At 41.7% G+C, this 23,292-nt stretch overlaps 1 protein-coding gene across 1 annotated transcript in view; it reads left to right on the forward strand.

Moving 5' to 3' along the window:
* The first annotated feature begins 10,638 nt into the window (after positions 1-10,638).
* ALKAL1 (ALK and LTK ligand 1) overlaps positions 10,639-23,292 on the forward strand; it is a 35,429-nt gene continuing 22,775 nt past the window's right edge. The window contains exon 1 of the mRNA XM_059836011.1: positions 10,639-10,978. Coding sequence (XP_059691994.1) covers positions 10,639-10,978 — 340 coding nt within the window. The remainder of the gene's footprint in view (positions 10,979-23,292) is intronic.

Genomic DNA, 23,292 nt, shown 5'->3' on the forward strand with positions numbered 1-23,292 from the left:
GCCATTCCAGTAAAAAAGCCTCTCCAAATAAGCATTTATCATCCAAAAAGCAGTCGCCAACCAAAACCAATAAATACCCTTCGCCAGTGCCTTGGGATGTTCCCTTAGACAGGGCAAGCCTCCCCTATCTCTGTGCTTTTGATTCATCATCTGGGAATCAGATGCCCTGGCCGCTTGCCAGAACCTGCATTTTGCTGTCTGCCAGGGCAGGGTCAGCAGCTTCCCTGAGTCTGGGAAGGGGCCATATGCACGCAACGCTGCTTCCGAGTAGCTGAGCGAGCACCTTTAGGGCTGTCTTAATCTCTAATGCAGCATCACGGTGTGCCTCGTATTAATTCTGCCAGTGATTGGGAAGGGTTAATACATCCTTGTATTTTTCTTTTTTTCAGTCCTTTCTATGCCAGCAGAGTTTCCTTTTTCTTACAGGATCCACAGTTTTAACAGAGAGATGACACTGATATAAAGTGAGTTACCTGAACTGAGGAGCCTGTTCAGTGGTGCACAGAAAGGGATCCAGTGGAAGCTATTAGATAGGCACAGCTTAGCTCCCATAAGGTCACACTGCCAGGATTTGTGGCAAAAGATGCAATAATTCAGAACAAGGAATGTACAACCTCAGCACAACTTCCAGTTTTAATATTGGTTTCAACTAAACTGAAAATAATCTCCAACAACAATACACCATGTATTTAACACAGCTTGATTTTCTGTCAGTCAGTCTTTATTCCCTTAAAAATGTCCAAGTCAATTTGGAACAAGAATCCCACAGAAAAAAGAAAAACATCACCAACAATAATAAAAAAACTATTAAAATTAAGAAATTAAAAAAATAGAAAAAGTGTTACTTAGCTTGTTTATTAAATTGCCATAGTTCAGGTACCAAGAAACAAATGTTTAGCAGAAATTTTGTGTGTGTGTTTAGAACGGTTTCTTCTTCTTTTCCTTGGCAACAAAGAACTTAGCAAATGGCTTTCTGTTTGTTAAAAATACAAGGGATGTGTAAAAAACTGCATGAGTGAACACGTTTGATATTTCAGCTGTAGTGTCATGTGTCATTTTAAATGAAAAGAAAAAGAACAGCATGGGGGATGGATGACTGAAAAGAAGAAGGCAGGATCAACCCATGTATACCAAGGAGAAACTGAGGCAGTTGAAGGAATAGGTAAGGTGAATATTTCAGATGTATAAATACCATGACAGAAAGGGAATAAGAAAAGAGGACAAAAAGAGACACAACTGCAAAGAGTTAGGAAGATCTAGTTCTTCTTTTTGGTATGATTTTGGAGCTGGGTTCTGCAATGATCCAGTCTTGCAATACAGGAGAAGGGAAAGCAAAATGAAATGCTTGGTCTTTTCAAACTTATCAGAAAAAGCAAATGTTTACATAATGTGTAATTTGTTAGTACCACTCATGATCATCAAAAGCTTCAGTTAGGACCAAGGATATGGCAAGGCTTTTAAAAGGATTTCAAACCTGATGTTAACAAATTAAACAGTTTGTTTCTTTTGTTTATAAGACCTGAATACATTGATATAATTTGTTATCATGTGATTTTCTCTGTCATTTGCTATAGACTTTTACAAATTAACTTTTATTAAAGGATGGACATCTTAAAAATAGACAAAATCTACTATCAAGCATTCCTCCAAACTGTTATTTAATTTTAGAGAATTAATAAGAAAACTGGGGGGAAAAAAACCATAAAGCCATTGGTCCCACTGCCTCTATGAACAGAACTGTGCCACACCTAGAAGTAGTCTGTTAAAAATAGCCAGCGGCTGTATCCAAGAGAATTTGGAAGTTATAGGATCACTGATCACCTATTCCATTTCCATTGCTTTAACCCCATGTTTTCACTAGCCACCTGATGAAAAAAGGGACCATTCCTTAGGCATCCCTTCGATGACTCGTTTGCTTCAGGAGGAGGAGAGGAGGAAAGGATTGGCATTTTTCCCTTCCTTTGAGTCACTGGAGACTTTCACAGCTGGAGACAGTATGTCAAAAAGAGCCATTAGTAATTCATTAAATTCTCAGCTGCTTGGCTAGTGTATCATAATCACAGGCTCAGATGTAAATCAGTCACCGGGACTGGAGTCATCATGAAATTTTTCCTCTAGGTCAGATAGGCAGAAGAATTCTGACATTCATAGCAAGAGGATGACCTGCTTCCTTGGGTCGGTTTATTTAAAAAACTCCCTACTCCTGCAAGGCCTTAAGGCTTTGGCATTGTTCTTGATTTTTTCCCTTATGTTACTTCAGACATCATTGTAGATTTGTCTTTTGGCCTGTCACAGACCTTTTAAATTTGCTCTAGACTATTTAAAAATATTGTGTCATCCGAAGTCTGTAAGGGCTTGTGGAGTGCATGTTTTATACTCTGTTTGAAGTAGGTCTCTATTGCACTCTTACTGGTCATTTCAGGTTTATAGACTGAATGACCATCATGGTCTTTTCCAAATTCATGTTCCTAAACTAAAGAGTTCCCTAACATCAAATTTCTGTTTTCTGAGTAGATATTTTTAGGCTAAGCTCAAGGTTCTCTCTGATAAGCTTGGGTCTTTTGCTTTAACGTATTTTTTCCAAACTTAAAAGCATATTCCTTATTTGTCTCCAGTTTTTGTTACTCTTTCTGAGGTGTGAATTGGTGACTCAAGTACAAGATTTGAGCAGCAGTCTCATCAGTGAGAAATAGTATTAGCTGAGGTTCTTCTTTCTTGACATCAACAACATCGCTCTGGCCAATTACAACTTTTTTTTTTTTCAGAGCAAATGTTTTTCAGGTAGGAATCCACACTCAGATAGCTTCACTCCCTGAATCTGGCTGCATCCTGATTGATTGTGCTCTTTTGGTCCCAGCACCCAAATTGGCCTGCAACAGAGACCAGTTTTCGTTATCACTTGACAGTCTAAAAATTGATTCCTGCTCAAAATCTCTTCCCAAATCAACATTGATGTGCCTGCTATTCAACTAAATGAGGATATGCCACTAACATTTTTATTATGAAGCTTCTCAGTGAACCAGTTGTTAATCCACTGAATTCAGGCCATGTTAATTTTTGAAGTTCTCGACTAAACTGTCATGTGATGCAAAGTCAAATGCTTCTTAGAAATCTCTTGCATTGACACCATCAGTATGCAGCAGGTCTGGAAACTTTGCCAGCCTACTGAGAAATCAGGCAAGAAATCAGATGTCATCCACAAGAGACCACTGTGGAAATCTATCCTTGATGTAATACATCATCAAGAAATGCCTTTGCTGTAGGGAATGACATCAAATGTTTGAACTTCTGCTCTGGAGGTAGCATGAACCTGAGCTGGATGTCCTTCTCATTTGGGGTGGTCCCTACAGTTACTTTTTTCTAAAACTTTTCAAGCCTCCTCTTTCATCACTGACAGAACATTGCCATCAAAATTTTCTTACTTTTAAAGATGATTACCTCAGCAGAGGGGGTCAGTGAGCTTTAGACTCAGGCCACTCTGATGCAGCACACCTGCAGTGACTCTCCACCTGTGAAGAAGGCTGCCATTGAGTCTTTCCCTCCAAAAATGCCTAGGTCCAGGTTCCCTTGATGGAAGGCTCTCATTGTGAGAGGAAATTAAACATTTCTTCTGAATCAGAGACTCCAGGATTTGAATGCAAGGTTTTTTGCTGGATATTGCCCTAGCTGCCAAGCCCTGAAAATGCCACTCAGTTTTTGGTTTTGCTGAAAGGAAACATATCTGTCCATTTAGATGATGGTCCTCATGCTGGCAAGACAGAGCTCTTCCAGGAACCCATGTCGTGTGCACAGTTATTTTGGTCACCAGTCAGCTTTTTTGTGGTGTCAGCAAGTTTCTGTCTGCTGTCATGAAGTGCACATGGTAAAGATGTCTTCTGTGTCAGGCAAGAGATTTATTGTTGAGCCACTGTATCTGTAAATTAATACTTTTAACAGCTATAATGACAGGTGTAATAAGCTGTCATTACCTTAGAAACAGGACTTTGTCTTCTGCGGTACGTCCGACAAAGCTGAGAATCCAGGATTGAGTTCAAAAGACTCAAATCAATGGGAATATTTGGTACTGTCCTGGTTTCAGCTGGGATGGAGTTAATTTTCTTCCTAATAACTGGTATACTGTGTTTTGGATTTAGGATGAGAATGATGTTGACAACACACTAATGTTTCAGTTGTTGCTGAGCAGTGCTTACACTAAGTCAAGGACTTTTCAGCTTCTCACACTGCTGTACCAGGTGCACAAGAAGCTGGGAGGGGACACAGCCAGGACAGCTGACCCAAACTGGCCAAAGGGATATTCTATACTATATGATGTCATGCTGAACAAAAACGGGGGGGCACAGCTGCTGCTCGGGAATGGGCTGGGTATCGGTCAGCAGGTGGTGAGCAATTGCATTGTGCATCACTTGGTCTGTATATTCTTTTATTGTTGTTGTTATTATTATTCTTTTTTCCCTGTCTTATTAAAACTGTTTTTGTCTCAACCCACGAGTTTTACTTTTTTTTCTTTGATTCTCTCCCCCATCCCACTGGAGGGGTGGGGAGTGAGCGAGTGGCTGTGTGGTGCTTAATTGCCAGATGGGGTTAAACCACGACAGGTACCTATTTTTGATTTGATGATGGGGAAAGATAACAGCCAGTGCCTGCTGCAGGACTCTTGCGGGGGGTCTGCTACTTCCTTCTTAAATGTAATTCTGGCCAAAATAAGAAGCTGACAATAAACCAAGAAAGTATTGGAGATTTTCCAAGATAAACTGCCAGTTTACAAATAACTGCTTTCAAATCAGCCCTGTGACAATGTTTGTGAAGGACTGCAAGCAGTTCAAAAGGGTCCTTTGGTCAGACTGGTTATTGCTTGGCCTTCAAGACCTGTTCTCCTCAGTACACCACTCCTGGTTCCTGCAAAATCTGCTGGGGTTTTAAAGTCTTTCCATTTTTCTTTTTTTTTTTTTTGAAACTTTGCAGAAGATCTTGTCCAGGGAACAATTTAAAAGGCAAGAAATGTTCATTTCTTGCTCTTAAGTTCCCAATACTAATTGACTTGAGAGAAACTGCATTCTTGTGAAATAACATCTATAGACCCAGAGTCTACTTTTTAATTGGTAGTTTCTCCCATATACCTCCGTCAGCTGCATAGTCCCAGCTGCAGACAGTCACTCAGATGGTGCAGGAACAAAACCTTCACTACTTAAACTGTTTCAGAATAAATAAAAGGAGGAAGACGGACTTATCTCACACTTCTACCAGTCTCTTCTCCTCCCAGCTTTCTCCCCTATCCCCTCTTTGCTTCCTGCTGAACAACTTGTAGGTTAGTTTTTGGGGTTTTGCTTGAAATATCTCAGTCAGAAGCTGCTTCATGTTTCCAGCTGAGCCTTCCAGAGCACAGGAGAGCCAAAGGTCCTCCAAAAATGACCCCTTACGTCTTAATTGCAGATGCAAAACACACACCCCCAAGCCCAAATGGGGGTGACTTCAGGGTAGAATTTCTTAATGATAAACCCAGTAGAGATCATTATAGCTCTGTAGTAAAAAATATTTGGATATGTTTGTAATAATAAAACTAATCTGCTATTTTTTAATTGGAAAGACAATAATCTTTCTTTACTTCATGGAATAAATATTTGAAGCTGCTACCTAAAATTCAGTTAAGAACATTCCACGATTCTCTGCTGAGCTATTTCTACAAAAAAATGCTGAAAAAAATAGTACCGAGTTACGAGGTGAACTAAGTTTTAAGTGATGATGTATATATACGGCACACTGATTCTCACACCTCTTTTAGTAATACTGTTTTACTTCTTTAACCGTATGGTCTTCCCCTGTCATTAGCATGTTGTATACCTTAAAAGGTACTTGCAAAAAAATCTGCAGATTCATAGAAATAAAGGACTGCAAAATATATTCAAGAGATCATCCGATCAAGCCCTCTGCACTGAGGCAGGATCCAGTATATTTATATCACCCTGTTGAGGGTGATACATATATATATATAAGGTTGAGGCATGCATATATATATATATATATATGGCTGTTTAAAAACTCTGATTCTAAGGAAATAGCGTGATCTGAAAACCAGCTGGAATCCTCTGTTACTTATCAGAAATCACAACAGCCATCTATATATTACTGCCTTGGCTAATACTTTCATATTTTTGAGGTCATTTTTCACTTCCTCACCTCTCCTTTAGTAACAACCCTGCATTAAATCCCAGCTCAACAAAGTCAACCGGAAAATTCCCATGGACTTCAACAGAACCAGGTTTTGTCTCTGTTTTAGTTCTTGATTTAGCTGAGTGGCCACAGAAATCTTTGGCTGACAGATTTATTTGGAAACAGTGAGACACCTAAATTTAAAATCTTTGCTTTAGCCTGTCTTTTACTTGAGTGCGTGCTTTGGGAATACATTTAGATAATTCTTATATTTCAGTGTAAATCCGGAGGTAACATGTCACTACTAAACCAGCATTTACTAATTGTTCATCTAACGGATTTGGGTTGAAGTGTTGAGCTTGACGGGAAAAATTAAAAGTTAGGTTTGTTACTGAGCCCTGATGACATAGGTACAGTTGACTCTGCCTTGGGCAATGGAAAGCACTAGATCATCTCTCCAAGTCCCTGTCAGCCCTATGATACTTTGATTTAACTAGTTTGCTTTTAACTTCAATCAGACATAGACGTGGCTAAGACAGATCAGAGAACAAAAAGAACATGCCACAGGAAATAAATGTGATGCACTTGTTTAAATCCATTGGCTACAAGAAGCAAATAACCAGACTTATTCAGGCTCACTATGAACAGGTTTTCAGTTCCTAAATAACATACTGAGTGCAGTCTTAAGATGCTCTCTTTGATGTAAATCTCATGCTGAGCTTCTTTCTCCATACAATGATGAGGAGGCACGTTAGAGCTACTAACAAAAGGGACAATGTAACTGTGACCTGAGAATGGGTTTTCAACCTGCCAGAATTGCCTGGGATTAGTGAAGCAGCCATCTTCCTCTGGTTGCACTCTGGTTGCCATTCTTTAAAGTGCTCTCTGAAGAATTCAAATATCAAAACAATTTAAAAAGAAACAAGGCTTTGTTTGTTTTGTTTTCAAATAAGTCTTTAAGGTTCTTGGGCATGGAAAGAATCTGAAAAAGCTACTTAAAACTTGTGATTTAGATGTGCTGTGGCTCTAATTAGTTCTTTTCATTTTAAGGCTTGCTCCAACTCCCACAGCAGTGAATGGGAATCATTGCAGCAACTTCAGGGCCTGATAGATCTGCCTCTCAAGCTGCTCTGCAGGGACACCCACTCTCTTGTTTCCTTGACTTCTTGTTTATTCTTTCAAAAATACACAAAGGATAACATTAAAAAAAAGAGGAAACATAAAAGAAAAAGTCCTGGTAACAAATGAAGCAACCAACCTGTCAGTATAGTTTAATTTAAACCAGTAATTAGAAAAAACAGTTTATTGCCCTCTGGATGGGTATAATGTCAATGCAAGGAAAGAAGGATGCAGCTCTTCCAAAGGAGGGAAACAAGTGACAGCAGATATAAAGGAGAAGGGTAAAAGTGGGTGGCTCATAATGGTAAAGGGCCTAGCTGGGTTTCGATACAAAGCTTTAAAACCCTAAATCCTCAACATATAAGTTAAAGAACAAAATTTAGGGGCCTTAGTATTTGTAATGGTATTTGTATCTTAGAAACCTGCTGAATGTGGGTGACATATGATAGCCTTTGCTCAAGGAGTCACAAACTTTCCCAAACTAGCAGCTCAGGGATGTTGTCCATCAAGACTGCAGTCAGCTTTAGCAGTTTGCAGACCTCTTAGATCTTTTTTGGGGATGTGGGGGAGAGAAGAGGGGCTATTCACTTGCCTTTTGCAATATTGCTTTTAATTCTTATGAGTATACTGTTATCTGCCTTGAACAGACACCCAATAAAGACTTTGGGGTTTTTTATCAGCAGAAAAAATATTCTGTCTTAACAGTGCCACATAGATTTCCTTCCCACATGACCTGCTCCCAGGGCTGAAGAAGATGTAAATCTGATGCATGACTAGTTATGAAGGTGGGCAGAGGAGCTTGAGTCAAGGTAATATTTTGGTCATTTCTAGTGGAGAAGTCAGTCCCATTCTGCAGTGGCAATATGTGTTTCTGGGGACAAAATAAAAGCAAAGAAACAAAAAGCAAATGGAGAGAAGCTTTGAGATTTGTTTTTGGACCTGGTAAATTAATATGCTGCTTTATTTCTCAGCTTATCACTGCTCTCCCTTTTCCTATTCATCCAACCTAACCATCAGCTTGACCAAAAAAACCTCCTTATATGCCCCCAATAAAAAGGTCAAAGCAGGAAATCATGTAGCGAGAAAGAGACTGCCACTTCCCTTCTGTTACGCTGGGAATCCACGGGTCAGACCAGTTTATCTAGTGCAGTACACTGACCTCTAAAAAAATTGTGTGATAAAACCCTTTGTAACCCTTCATTAGTTAAATTTAATTTGATCTCCTATGTCTGTGGCATCACCTCCTCAAAGGTGAGTGAGGATGGCACAAGACTAGGAGGATGTGGGAAAGAAACTGGCTTCCCACCACTGGCAATGACGCAGCCCCTGTGAGATACAGCCCTAAGTGTGCTCTGCCTGAGATAACCAGAGAAGGGTATAAATGACAGCGTTTTGGGAAAGAGACAGAGTTTATAGCGAAATGTCATATGTCAGACAGGTGCAGAGTAATTTAAATCTCTTTCAAATCTAAATTCCCCATTTTCACATATTCAAGGATATCTCAAATCCTTTTGCTTTTTCTCCCACTCTTATTACGTAAATATCTCAGTGGTACCTTCTGACAAAGAGTTATGCTTGCAAATTCTGTCATAATGTGAAATATTGTCCAGTATAATTTTAAAAACTTGTATTGCTTTTCAGTCTACACCCAGACAACCTGTAGGCACTGCTCTCTGAAAGTTGAGATCTCATTCACTAATTATTTACTTACATATTTATGGCTCTAGGAGGCAAGTTTTTCAACCTGTGGGATTAATGGTTTCACTAGGTCAGTACCTTTTTTGCCAGCTTTTCATTAAGTCTCATTGTCAAAAATTTAAAAAGCTGTTTTGGAGCAGGAAACTTTTACAAGGCCCCTAGTTTGTGAATTCACCCGCCAAAGACAGTCGACCACTTTCCTTACCATCAAAACAGAACCAAATTTATACACACTTCAGACTTTGCTCACGGCTTCTTTGTTCAATAAGAAAAGGGGGAAAAAATAGTTCTCTTGCTGTATTCCCAAGGGAATCCCGCTAAGTTAAAGCACATTTTAATCTCTTGAGCCGGCAGCTTTATTAGTAAGCATTTCCCAATCTTCAGGGAAATCTAATTGCACAAATAGATCAGAGCCACTTCAAACGCAGCTTTCAGTTGCCATCCACCGGGGGACAAACGGGGAGGAGGAAGTTTGTCAGAAAAGACCTTCTCTGAGCCCGAGAGTGATTACCAGAAGTGTCTCCATCGACTGCCACCCACCTAAAGTCGATAGGACTCAAATGAGTACGCCGATGCGGACTATATAAGAGAAGCGCATGGCCCTGGAGGGCGCATCCCCCCCTCTCCGGGCGCAGCACCGACCGCTCCGCGCCCGGCGGAGCCTCCGCGGGGTTGCGGCGACGGCAGAGGACAGCCCTCCCCAGCCCACACGCACTCAGCGAGACTTGCCTCCGCCTGAAGGTAAGCAGCCGCCCGCCGGCTCTCCGGAGGGGGCCTTTGCGTGCAGAGAGGGGGTGTCGCTGCCCTTGAGCGAAGCCCGCGTCCTTCCCCGGTTACTCCCCGGGTTTGCCGTGCGCCCCGGCGGCGGCGGAGGGAGTGAGAGCCCGGGGCCGTCGGGGAGAGCCGGCTCCCTTGCGGCTCCGATTCCCTCTTTCGCCCAAGAGGATTTGCGAGGGAGGGCACGTATAAAACAGTTTGTAAATAACAGAATTTTCCTCCCTCCCCCTTAATCCTAACCGTTTGCTATAATTAGAATAGCTTACTTAGGGGCATTAAGCACTGCTGTCGAAGCCTCAGCTTTTTTGCCCTTTACACCCTGATTTGCAGCTGTTCCCGATGTAACCCCTAACTGAACTCCGTCCAGCTGCCCGTCCGTACGCTCTCGCCCGACAGCAGCCGTGCGGCACTGCCCGGGCCGGTGACGGGCGGGCGGGATGGCCCGCGGGCGCTCCCCCGCCGCCCCGCTCCGCCGGCGGAGGAACAGGCAACCGCAGGCGCGGGAACGCCTGGGGCAAGGGGAGCCGAGCAAATCCCCCTCAAAGCCCTGGACCGCAAATATGTGCGGCGGGGTTAATACCCTTCCCCTAATCCGCGTCTATAAATGCGCCCTCCGGGGAGCCGGGCGAGCGCGGCGAGGCTGCTCGGGAGCTGGCGGGGAGGCGCGGCGGGGCCAGCCGGGGGCGACCCGTCGGCTCTCCGCACCGCGCCGTCTCTTCCGGCGCTCCGCGGGGCTGCGCCCGGCCCGGTTGTGCGGAGCGGCGGGCGGGGGCGCACCGCCTCCGCGCCCGCGGGGGTGCCCCCGGGCGCGGCATGAGGGGCGGGTGGGCGGGCGGGGTGCGGGCCGGGCCCAGCACTGACCGCGTTCGCTCTCTGCCTCCTCCCAGAGCCGCAGAGATGCGAGGGGCGAAGAAACGCCAGGCGCTGCCCGCCATCGTGCTCCTGCTGCTGGCCTCGGCCCCGCCGCCGCCGGGCGCCGAGGGCAGGGACGTGCCCTCCGCCGGAGCCGAGCGGGGGGCGCTCCTCGACCTCCTCCTCCAAGCCCTGGGCGACGGCGGCCGCCCGCTGCCGCCCCGCCCGCCGCGGCGGGACCGGGTGATCGCCCGGCGGTACAGCGGCGGCGGCGCGCCGCCGCCCGACCCCCGCGCCATCGCCGCCGCTGCGGCCCCCCGGCCGCCCCCAGCCATCGCCGCCGCTCCGCCGCCGCCCCGGCTTTTCGCCGCTGCTCGCCACGGAGGTAAGAGCCACCGCGCTGCCCCGCGCAGGGAGCCCGGGATACAGCCCCTCCGGGTGCCGTCCCTGCCGCCTCCTCCAGCAGCCGAGCCCGACGGCGCCTCCGGCGGGGCAGCCCGCTGCAGGCGGGAGGGGGCGAGCGGAGAGCGGAGTGAGGGGTGCTCTCCCCATCTCCGAGGCGGCAGCACCCGCGGAGGTTTCTGCCTTTGCAGCAGTCGAGCCCCGCTGAGGGCAGCGCAGCCCAGCCCCGCTCCCGTGTGGGACACGGCATCGCAGGGGACGTGGAGGGGAAGCAGCCTGGTGCCCCGGCCCTGCTCCCTGGCAGGAGTTCAGCTATGGGGGGTATCCGCGACACAAGGGAGGAGGGGGTCACTCGGGCTTCAACACCTTCTGCTGGGGGGTCAGTTGCGGCCACAGTTGATCTACAGTCCCTCTGAGCAGGCCTCCCAACTTCCCTATGTTGCAACGCAGCCAGCACTGAAGGAGCTCCGTTTCTCCCCAAACTTAGGGCTGCTCCTGTGATTTGCACAAAGAGGAAAAGTGACTGATGTGAGAGATCGATGTCTGGACTTACTCCTTTAAACTTCCTCTTCACCTAGACTGGTTCTCGTGTGATGCATTTTTCCAGTTTTGCTGGAGCAGGTGCCGGGGATCAGGGTTGTGCTGGGCATGGGGGCTTGTTTCAACTTCGGGAGGATGCTCAGGCTGGGGCAGGGAGCCATCCCCAGTGCTGGCACAGATCAAGCCTGGCCGTGACAAGTGGGGGCATTTCAGGGCCAAGCACAGCTGCCTGGTGATGTTCACAAACTGTGCTTGGCCAGGAGACCAGGCAGTGGGTCACCTCTGCCACAGCTAGTTTTGATGCAGAGCCACAGAAAACATTTCCGACCAGAGTGGAGCTGCCTGAGGGGTTTGTGTGGGTTAGGATGGTGTAGTTCAGCAAGAAGGAGATTGTAGTGACTGTCTCTTGGCTGTAGCCCACTAACATTTTTCTCTTGTTGCCTGCCAGAGACCCTGCTGGAGAGAAACCAAGATGAGGGAAACAAGGGAGGTTTGGTTTCTTAGGGATTTGTGCCCCTGGAGAGCACCCTTGTGGCTGATGGCTGGTAATAGGTGAAGTCGAGATGCAGCCCTCCCCAAGTCGCACCGGTAGAGTCGCTCTTCTCTGTCCAGTGGTCTATTTTAAAGCAAATTAAACTCCCCATTTGGGAAAAACTTGAAGTTGGTAACAACTTCAGAACTTAGTAGGTGAGTAACTGATTGGAAGGCAGGCACTTGCACGGTGCAATTGCTGCACAGTCTAAGGAAACTGGACCAAAAAAAGACAAATCAATCAAAAAGTAAAAGAAGTTCTGGCCTTGGAAGCTTCTGCTGAGTGTGATCCACCCCAGGTACTGAGCAGTTCATCAGTAGGGGGTTGTAGTGCCCTAGTGAATTTCTAGATACTCTTGCTTTTTCAGAGCATTAAGTCTCTGTCAGTTAACGGAAAGCCATCCCAAAACAGATTGCTATAGATTTGTATGCTGACTGGAAAAGATGCTGCTGGTTATCAACATGACTGGTCATGAGTGATTACTTGCTGTGGCTTGAATTCTTTACGTGCTGTGAGCAAACCCTCAGTGAACACTTTTCCAGGAAAAAAATGTAAAAGGCTCTTTTCAAGGCAGAATACCTGAAGCCTTATATGTGTGTCTTCTTTTCAAGAGAATGAAAGATAGAAAAGTATAAACCCAAGAGCAATATTTACTAGTATCAGGCAGCTTGAGGAAAAAGTCTATTGTGGACAACAGTATCTCCCATTTGAGATGTTTACTCCTAACTAAATAATTGTATTGAGCTATAAAATAGAAAGCATAGATATTTCATAATACTTACATAACTTTGAAGGGGAATTTTCTTGAATTAATCAGTATTAATCATAATAACGCTTTGTTTTCTATTAATTGTTAGATTTAGTAACTGTATTGTATACAGAAGGGGTGGAACTGCTGAACATTCTTCGAGAAGTTCTCCAGTTGTCCCTGACATAGGTGCAGTGTCCTATGGGTAGCCACAAAGGTAACTTTCTCTCCAGTCTAGAATGGGCAGATCTACAGTTTAAATAGTCAAGTTTTCATATTCATTCCAGTTTCTATAACAAACAGCAAGGATACAAATTAGTACCTGTTGTGATGATGTGTGCTTGTTTTTTGTGGCAGAGAACTGTAACACAGCTTTTCTTAAGAGTCAGCAACCCTTTTCTTATAACTCCTGTCCCCAGCACATTAACAGCAGCTTTTTACTTTGGCTGGTAGTACCTGAATGTCAGCCGAAGAGAATGGCTCATTGTCCCATCAGTCAGGAAAGGTGTTACATTCAGCTGAGTACCCAGCCAAGCTTTTAAAATGGGAGTTAGATATTTGGATTGTCTGTTATTGCTGAAAATCAAACCCAAGTTTCTGACTTAAAAGAAAATTGAGCAGCTCAATTGCTTCTTCCGTTTGAAACAAAAAGCATCCAGAACAGTGCCATATACAGAACAGAGCACGCAAGAAGCATCATTTCTGTGTTTTCCCCTTCCCTTCCCTTCCCTTCCCTTCCCTTCCCTTCCCTTCCCTTCCCTTCCCTTCCCTTCCCTTCCCTTCCCTTCCCTTCCCTTCCCTTCCCTTCCCTTCCCTTCCCTTCCCTTCCCTTCCCTTCCCTTCCCTTCCCTTCCCTTCCCTTCCCTTCCCTTCCCTTCCCTTCCCTTCCCTTCCCTTCCCTTCCCTTCCCTTCCCTTCCCTTCCCTTCCCTTCCCTTCCCTTCCCTTCCCTTCCCTTCCCTTCCCTTCCCTTCCCTTCCCTTCCCTTCCCTTCCCTCTCTGTATTATCATCGAGCTGAATAGGAAGAGGGCTGAAATGTGCTTCCCCTCCTGTTCTTCTGCCTTTCCCTCACTCTGAAGATCGTTCCAGCTTTAGTCTAAACACAGGATGAGCTAATTCAACTCACTGAGCCACACCTCCCCACACACCTTTTTTCTTTTTTCTTTTTCCTTTTTCTTTCTTCCTTTTTCCTTTTCTTCCTTTTTCCTTTTCTTCCTTTTTCCTTTTCTTCCTTTTCCCTTTTCTTCCTTTTCCCTTTTCTTCCTTTTCCCTTTTCTTCCTTTTCCCTTTTCTTCCTTTTCCCTTTTCTTCCTTTTCCCTTTTCTTCCTTTTCCCTTTTCTTCCTTTTCCCTTTTCTTCCTTTTCCCTTTTCTTCCTTTTCCCTTTTCTTCCTTTTCCCTTTTCTTCCTTTTCCCTTTTCTTCCTTTTCCCTTTTCTTCCTTTTCCCTTTTCTTCCTTTTCCCTTTTCTTCCTTTTTTTCCTTCTCCTTTCATTGTGAGGTCTTGGTTAGCTGTTTGCATAGTGAGGAGAGCTGGCCTGGAGTGCCACCGGGTGAATTTTAGGAGCAGCACAAGGCAAGTGGCTGGAGCACATGACCAGGGGCGAGGTTTGAGAGTGGATGGGACCTCCTCCTTACTTCGATGACACCTGTTCATTTAGCTCAGACCATAACTGAAAAACACAACATCATAGGGTGTCTTCAATGAGGCTGGAAAAAGAAAGGTGAGACACTAACTGTCAGATATCCCTCATGTACCACTCAGTTATAGATATGTAAATAAGATGTAAAAGCAAGAGTGGTTAGTCTGTGATGCCCCGTCAGAATGTGGCTTGCAGGTGATTCAAGGGCAGGTCCTGGGCTAGAGCTGTGTCATGGGAATAACAGCTGTGCTCTACTTCATGCAGGTTTGTTGGGCAGCAAAGGGGCACGACAGCACTGAAATAGGATGGACACTCAGACCTTCCCTGCCCTGTTGGGGCAGTGAGCTGCTGTGACCTGCCTGGAAGTGACTCTAGGTCTTTTTTTCCCTCTTAATAATAGGGATATATTCCGTGTAGTGAGCTGCTTGGCCATATGAAGATTTGTATCCTGTATCTTGTAGGACCCAGAAGGACACCCACATATACAATAAAGATACTAGTTTCACCATCACTTTAGCTGTCTTAGCGACTTACCTCTTTTATCCCTGCATGTTCAAAAGTCTTATCTCACACAGATCTGTCCCTGTTTTTCTTGGTGACCTGATTAATGAGTACTTACTCTGAAGAGTATAGTCAGAAGAAATAGTGTATTCCATCTTCATCTTTTGCTAGGATTTCTGGTAGGATGTCACTAAAAATACAAGTTGTTCCTTCGAATTATTATATCTAGTGGGATTAAATTTTCTGTCACAACATCCTTTACTTGCCTGATTTCCATGAAGTGCTTGAGTGTGTGGGTTTTTTCACTAAGAAGTGTCTCAAAGTTTTTAAGCTTAGTTATGAAAGCTCCTCAATGGGCAATCTTTTTCATAACTATCCCCTGTTTCTGACACGTAACTGTGGTCAGTTTTTTTATGAAGGACCCAAATATGTATTTTCACAAAGAGAAGATTCAACATCAAATTATTTTTGAATGTCATGTTGGGGGAACTAGACTAGTTCGTCATTCTTCTCAGATTTTCTTTGTTACCTTTATCCAAAGACTTTTCGCAGAACCAAAATAGCTTCCATGTAATTAGATTTAAAGAAGTCTTGGGAAATAAAAAAAGTCTGCATTAACTGTTCTTTCCTTACATATTCTTCAAGATAGTGGAGAAATGAGCTACCTAAACTTACAAGGGGTAGGGGCCTGAAATTTGTCTTTGTGCTGGGAGACAAGGAAGACATTTTAAAACATTTTGATTAGTTGTTTTTCAAGCATGAAGGGATGAAGATAAATATTGCTCTCAATTTACCCGTATGTTCAAATTATCCTCCTGAGCATATCTACTTCAGATTTAGAATAATGTATCAGAGAAGAGAATTTGGCCCTCAAACTATTTAAACTTTGAGGTTAAACTTAAGAGTTCAGTTTTATGCCAAAATTTCTTACACATCAGCAGAAGAAAACTGTAAGTTGTCCCGTGACATGGTGCTAATTTAACCATTATTCATAATGAGTTAGATTTGAAAGATATGTTTGAGGTTTATTTTAGTTTATGATTGAATCAAAAACATGTAACCTTATGTAAGAAGGCATAAGAAAAGTTTTGTTCTTTTTACTCACTTAAAAAATCTTCTGTGAGTGTAGTGATAGTTACAGCTGGAAGTCCCTAATTCTGCAAGACCTGCTGTGCCCAATACTAAACTACTTCAGTGAATGTAATTACAGATCTGGAATAAGAAAAGGAGACCACTGAGGAATGTAAATTTTGTCTTTAAGAAATTAAAATGTATGATACGGCATAGCACAGAGTTCTTGGTAATACTTATGTCTTGTCCAATTATTATTCCTATTAATAAAATAGCTTTTTTTTTTTTTTTAAAGTAAGTATATTGTGTTAACAGGAATTACTGGGCGCATTCAGGAGGCTTAAAAAAAGATGAGAGTTAATAAAAATGACATTGTCCAAAATCACATCTACCAAAACAGACATTACCTCAGAAATCAGCAAAATAGTGGATGAAATTGATCTAAAAGAAGAATAACTGTTACATCAAAAAATCCAAACAAATTTTGTTGGCTTATAGTAATTATTCCTGATTCCACTTCTGAAGTTTTTAAATGAATTGTTTTTACAGTGAAGTTGGTGGGTAGGCTTTTCTGGAACAGAACCAGGCAAATATATTCTACTTTCAGAGGCTTAATATAATCTGTATTCCAAATGGTTAAAGGACTTATTTTTCTTTATTTTTATTGAGACGGACATGATAGGCAAAGAAATTATAACTCTGCATATTCAAGATCTAGTAGTTAAAAGAAAATACATTCTCATAAATTAACAAACTGAAAGAATCATCAGATACTATTCCTATATGGCAGTCTCCATGGGAGAGCGCAACTAGCTTGAGCAGTATAGATCCACAGGACAATATACTGCTCAGGCCAATGGTTACTGAGGCAGGATCAGAGGGGCTGCAAGGATCTCACCACACCGTGATGCAGAAATATGAACAATCCCAATGAGTTCAGTGGAAATAACCATTATCTCTACTTGTACCAAGATTAGGTGTCAGTTCTACCCCAAAAATACAAGTAGGCAGGATAGGTTTTAATTACATATTATTTCATTTGGGTGAGGAGAAAGAATTACTTTTCATTAAATATATTGATAGTACTTTGATTTCAAAGCCATCCTCAAATTTTCCTTCATAAATTCTCCTAAACAAGTTGATATTGGCCACTTTTTAATGACCCATTACTTACTGTTTCCTGTAATAAAGATATAGTTCCACAGAGCGATAGGTTTAATTCTAACAAGTGCATATTTGTATTTGTAAGCATATTTTGCTTTTTCCACAATTTTTGCTATTTTTAATGGAATGAGCCTTGACTTTACTGCCTTTCATTCAGGTCAGCTGTTATTTATCGCCAGCATTTCATTCCAGAAAGTGTTACCTTTGTATTAGTTCCCCAAACTGTAAGGTGTCCGTTGTCTCAGTGCCTCTAGTTTACCTGCTGGCTTTCTTAGTTTCTAATTCAGGTAAGTCCCAAATGCTGCAGAGAATGCATATTCCTTCAACCTTCAGTTCCGCTCAAGTGCTCGGATCCATCATTGTGTCCAGCTCCTTCATGGATATGATGTCTTTATGACCTGTAACCCTGCTGCTACGTTTCTTTCCTTGACTGCTTGGGTTTTTAGGTGTATTGTGCCTTGTAATAGCAATACTGTGTGTTTGGCAAACGTGACTGCCAGGCAATAGAGCTAGGCCACAGAAGGCATCTGAAATCTAGGATAAGCCAGAAACCTTCCTTATTAAGGTGGAGAATGTCAAGCCCATGGACCAACCCTGACAGCTGATGAGTGAGTGGGCAAAGACAAAACATAGTTGTTACGTACATGGAGGTTTAAAGTATAATGAAGTCCGTCTAAATAGTCGTTCAGATGAAATGACAACACTGGCTTTTCAAGGGGCTCTGCTCTTACTTCATTAATCACAGTGCAGACCGAGGGTGCTTGATACCTTACAGTATCGACCTGATGTTGCACGCTGTCCTGGCATGTGAAGGGAGAAACCTTGTGGAACTGCAGTACGCTGGGCAGCAAACATTTTGGATAGCAGTATGCTATGCAGGAGCAAGATAGGATGTCAGCGTATGGAAAAGCTTTTTTTGTCGAGCTATTGTGTACAAAAAGTCAGTGACTATTTCTTTATTCAATATGAGGAGATCTTCTGGTTTTTCTTTTAGTTCTATTTCATATAAAAATTGTATTCAGCGTGACAAGAAACACAATTACTAATGTGTACAGTTCTAACCTCAGAAAAGTGAATGTCAGAATTTTCACTGAATTACAGCAGGATTGGGCCTGAAGTACACCAGGACTCCTCCAATGTGCAGGGAAGTGAATAACAAATAAAACGACAGTTTCACTTCAAAGTACATCCAAGTGCATAACTGTCTGTAACTCAGGGACTATAACATGCATTTTGAATTAGTCTAGCTCGGCCCTAAGCCTGTAAGCAAACTGAAGAGTTGATATATTTTGTATTCTTTTCTTTACTGTAGACACGATTTGATTTTTCAATCACGAAAGAGTGGCAGGTCTCTGTGTTTTATTGGTGTGTTATTTCAGGTGTTAATCTGCTAGGGAAAACTGCTGAGAGGTGGGAGAATGGTAGTGTGCAGGTATAAGGCTTTGCAATACATTTATTGTTTGGTAGGTAGGCTTTAGCCTTGAAAATACACTTCTTCACTGCTACTACTACACTGCTTCATGTCTGGAGATGATGTTGATTTTTAAATATGTATGTACACAAGGAGAAACATTTAAAAAGATGAGAAGTGTACCTATACATACATACATACATATAGATAGGCACACACACTCATCTTTTGATTAATGAGTTTTGAGGGCAATTTGAGGGAGAATAATGCAGTGTTTCAGACTTGCTCATCATTTGAAAGTGACTTATAAATGTAGACTGTATTTTCCAAAGTGCTTAAAACAGCATAAAAATCATTGCATAGTAGTAGTCACTGTGCAAAGCTATAAGCAAAACGTCATAATCAGTGAGGGACCCAAGGAAGATGCACCACCTAGGAAAATAGCCACCGGAAGGCTGCAGAGAGAAAGGGGAGGCTGGTTCCATGTCTCAAGTATACGGAGTGCCACTGACCGCACTGGGATTGTTTTATTCTTAAAGAAGATTTCTCCAAGTGATCTGAAAGTATTTTGTAGGAGGGAGTAAATATCCGCCTTATTAACGCTTACCTGTTTTCTAGAGAACTAAAATTTTCAGTGGTGTTTATCTAGTAGTTTTCACTAAAGTACAAAAAAATTACTTACAGGTGGGCAAATCTTATGTTAGTATTTTGCAAGACTTGTTTTAAAACATACCAAATAAGTGCACTTTAATAGCCATAGTAAATACCTTATTTTTCGGTAAAAGCATTTAGCTGATGTTGTACTGAAAAATAATTTTTTTTTTATAATTTGTTGTTTACATTTGGTTTTGATGATGAGGGAGACTATTAAAGCAGACTGTTAGAAAAGAATAAGAAAAGAATATAATGGTTTCTGAATGTGTGCACACATGAACAGTGTTACACGGGATGAGACACATTTTTTTAGTTGGGAAAAAATGTGTTCTCTGGGACATTTTTTTGTTTGTTTTGACACTTATGCAATTGCATATATTCCCTGCCCATGAGACCACAACCGAAACTTAACTCTGGGGAAGAAAATACATCAAAACAAAACTTGCTTAATGACTAGAAATCAGGAGAAGAAAGATGATGGAAAGCATTTTGCTAGAAAAAGTGCAGCTGATCTCCTGCGTTAGCCTCAGTTGAGGGTTAGGCTTTTCTATTCATTTTAAGGATGAATGCTTCATTTTGTCACTTGTGAATGAGAGGTCACTACTTTAGTGGAAGTCCTACCAACTATTCATTTGTGTTTTGGGCATTTTTAATGTCGGTCAATTGGAAAACAGTTGCTCCAGTGAGAGAAGTGATTGAATATTGATTACATACTGAGGGTGCAACTCTTTATCTTTAGGGTATAAAAAAGATATAACACATGAAGGATCCAAGCATTTCATTGGTTAGTTGCCATTTTTATATTCTCCTATGTTTCATTATGTCTGCTGGGCAAAAAATCATTGATGTGCAATGCTCCACGGATTTTACTAGAACAGTGCATAAAAATGTGTTTAATAGAGGCTTTAACACCAATGGAAAATACTGTTTGGAGTTACAAATTGTGGCTACTTTTTAATCCTAATATTTTGTTTTTAAAAATATAGTTAAAATGGCTGTGTAATCAAACCAAAACCATCTATGGTAAAGGCACAACTTTGTATACTAAGAATATTTAAACTTTTTTTGTAAGTTTTTTTTTTCTTTAAAGTCTATTAGGTCTTTCTTTATCAATTAAGAAAATTGGTTAGATTGCATTTTAGTACATGTTCTCTTACTACATGATTTGAAATCTGTGTCTTTGGCTTGAAGAAAACAGTTGTGTCAGTACAGCAACTATTGTCATGCTCCTTACAGATTTTGGACAACTTCAGGAGTAACATGGCACAAATCTAATAAAGGCTTTGCTAGCTGAATTATTTTTGCTTGAGCCTGTAAAATAAAGGTGAAAAGCAAAATAAAATCCAGCTGGAAAACAGTCAGACACCTTTTTTTCCTTAACCCTTACTGTTTATGATATCAAGCTGTAAGTGATGTATTTCAGTAGAAGGAACCTTTGAAATGAAATGTTAGGAAATGCATTCTTGTCAGTGTATGTGGCAGTTCTGGATATATGCACTAGATCATTAAAACCCTTAAATCCCATTGGATTACAATAGCTGAGGGGATAGCTGTGATGTTAATACTGTAATAGTGATAGAGTAATTACTTCTTCCTTGTCTGTTAATGGCATAGCGTGCCTAACACATGAGAGACTTTGGTTTTATCACTGCAATTTTAATTTAGGATATTTAGGAAAAATATTTTCAGAACTCATCCTTTATGTGGTGGACAAAGACTTATGGCCAAAACATACCAATATGAGGATTTTTTGTAGTCTCCAGAGAAATCTTCTGGGTCAGAAGACAATCCTGAGCAGGTTAATCACTTTCATTTTATTCTGTGGGCCTAAAGTTTGAATGGACCTGTTGGTTAGTACTAATTTAGCAAGATACTCCATACAATTTGTGCTTCCAATTATTATATGATCAAATCCCAAGTTTGCATGTAAAGTTAACATACACAGATTTCCCCCCTTTATTCAGGAACAAACCACTTTTCCAGATGTCAGGCAATTTTCAGACTTTCAGAAAAGGGATTACTACAAAATAAATCATTTGTGTGGATAAGACCTGCACAGGTACAGCAAATTTAACACCCAGATGTACTGCTCATGAACAGGGTAACTCTACATCACCTGCATGGTGGACTCACTCGCTGTGTACATATGTGATTCAGCTGCCTGGGACTATAGGGGATCCCTTATGTAAGCTGCAGTCAGGGCTTTCAAAATCTTTCAAATGGATCCAGAATGCCCATTTATACTGAAATCCACTGAAGCAGAACTGACCAGCACCTCCAGAAAAGCCTTGCTTCTCCTTCTTTACTTTTGTCTGGGACAGCTATTCCTCCCCTGTCAGAACAAGGAGTAAATCTGAAGATTAAATAATACTAACAAGATAAGCGTTAGCTTAGTACAGATAGAAAACCTCTTGAATATTAAGGGTAACAGTTCCTTTTCTCCGCAGTTACACTCTCCATCTCGAAGTACCAGAGTATTATAACAGTGAGAGCAGTATTAAAAAACAGGGACACATTGAACTTGCTCGGTCGCAGGATATGAAAAGTGTTTTCTTGGTTTTATTTAGGGTCAGCACTTTCTGCTCAGCACATTTTGGCCCATTGAAATGTATGGTTTGCCTGTATTTTACACCTGCTTATGATCCTCAAAGATAAGACCTCCAATATTAGTATGTCTAAATAGCTCACTACGTTTGATGCATTTATATGTAACACTCAAATAAAATATTTTGATCACAGTTATCATTTATAAGATGTCTTCTTATGTAACTGTGATAGGGTAAAATGAACTTAGCCTGCATATAAACATGGCATATGTTCACTGGGAACACCTTTTAAGATAGCAATTTAGAATAAAGTACTTATAAGGGAGAAACTGTGGATTATTAATCTGTTATGATAGTTCTGAATCTGTTCTAACTTGGAAAGAAATAGAAACGTTTCTAAAATAAGCGCAGGAAATGTAAAGCACAGTTAAACATGACCATTTACACAGCAATCAACCTGGAGCCTATTCATATTTCAAAAAGAGCAGGCTCTAATTAAGCTCTGGCAAACTCAACTTTATTTCCTTTCACTCCCATAGAGTTTGCCTGTGTTTGTCAGTGCTGAGTTTGGCTTGTAAGCAGCTAAGCACATGTCATCAGCTTTCATTCAGATGATGCAACTAGTTCATATATTGCTTTTGATGTATTGCAGCTGGTCTTGTGTTTAATTTATGCAAATATTCTAGAATCTACATTTATTAGCAGCCATGATAGCTAAAACAGAATACTTGCATAGAGTGCTGCAGAATTGCAAGAAGTGAATCTCCTCTTCGTATTGATCAATGTGTAGTCTCTATATCTCATTCTAAGAGTGGTTCTGCCTTCAGTCAAGAGCTCTCCAACAACTTTCCAGACATAATTTGGAATCTCTGGATTCAGCTGAAATATCTGCCATGATAGTTTAGTGATTTCAAATAGCCAATAGATGATTGAATGGAAATTGTTATCTGTTACAGAAAAAAACCTATGAATAGGAAAAGGTAGCTTCAGTAGATTAACGCCTTGAATAGTTTGACCAGTCTTACCTATATGTCTCACTATTTTCAGTTAACTATTCTTTTATAGTTTAATGAACAATTAGCATTGTAGTACATCTGTCCCCTCGGAAAGAGTGAAATACATATTCACAGCTTAGTATTCAAAATAGCAAGGGTTTTATAATGTCATACATTTTCCCATTTGAATTGCTCAAGGGATATCCTAACCTGTTTATTAGAATCTCTTAGAAAAAAAGAGAACTCTTTTGCATAAACTCATACATCAGGTCTGTAACTGTTTTGAGATTTTTTCTTTTACTTTTCAAAATAGATACATATTTCAGTGTTTTCCATGTTCACATCTCTGACAGAGGAGAAAAGAAGAAAAAGGGTGCTTTTGAATTATGCACGTAATGCTTATCTATATGTGTGTGGTGCTGTTCAAGAGGCTCGCAATGCAAAGTATAGTTGCTAAATTCTTTTTTACATTTCTTTTTCAAATATAAAACTTT

This window comes from Gavia stellata, chromosome 3, assembly GCF_030936135.1.
Source record: "Gavia stellata isolate bGavSte3 chromosome 3, bGavSte3.hap2, whole genome shotgun sequence".
In the NCBI taxonomy this organism is placed as follows: domain Eukaryota; kingdom Metazoa; phylum Chordata; class Aves; order Gaviiformes; family Gaviidae; genus Gavia; species Gavia stellata.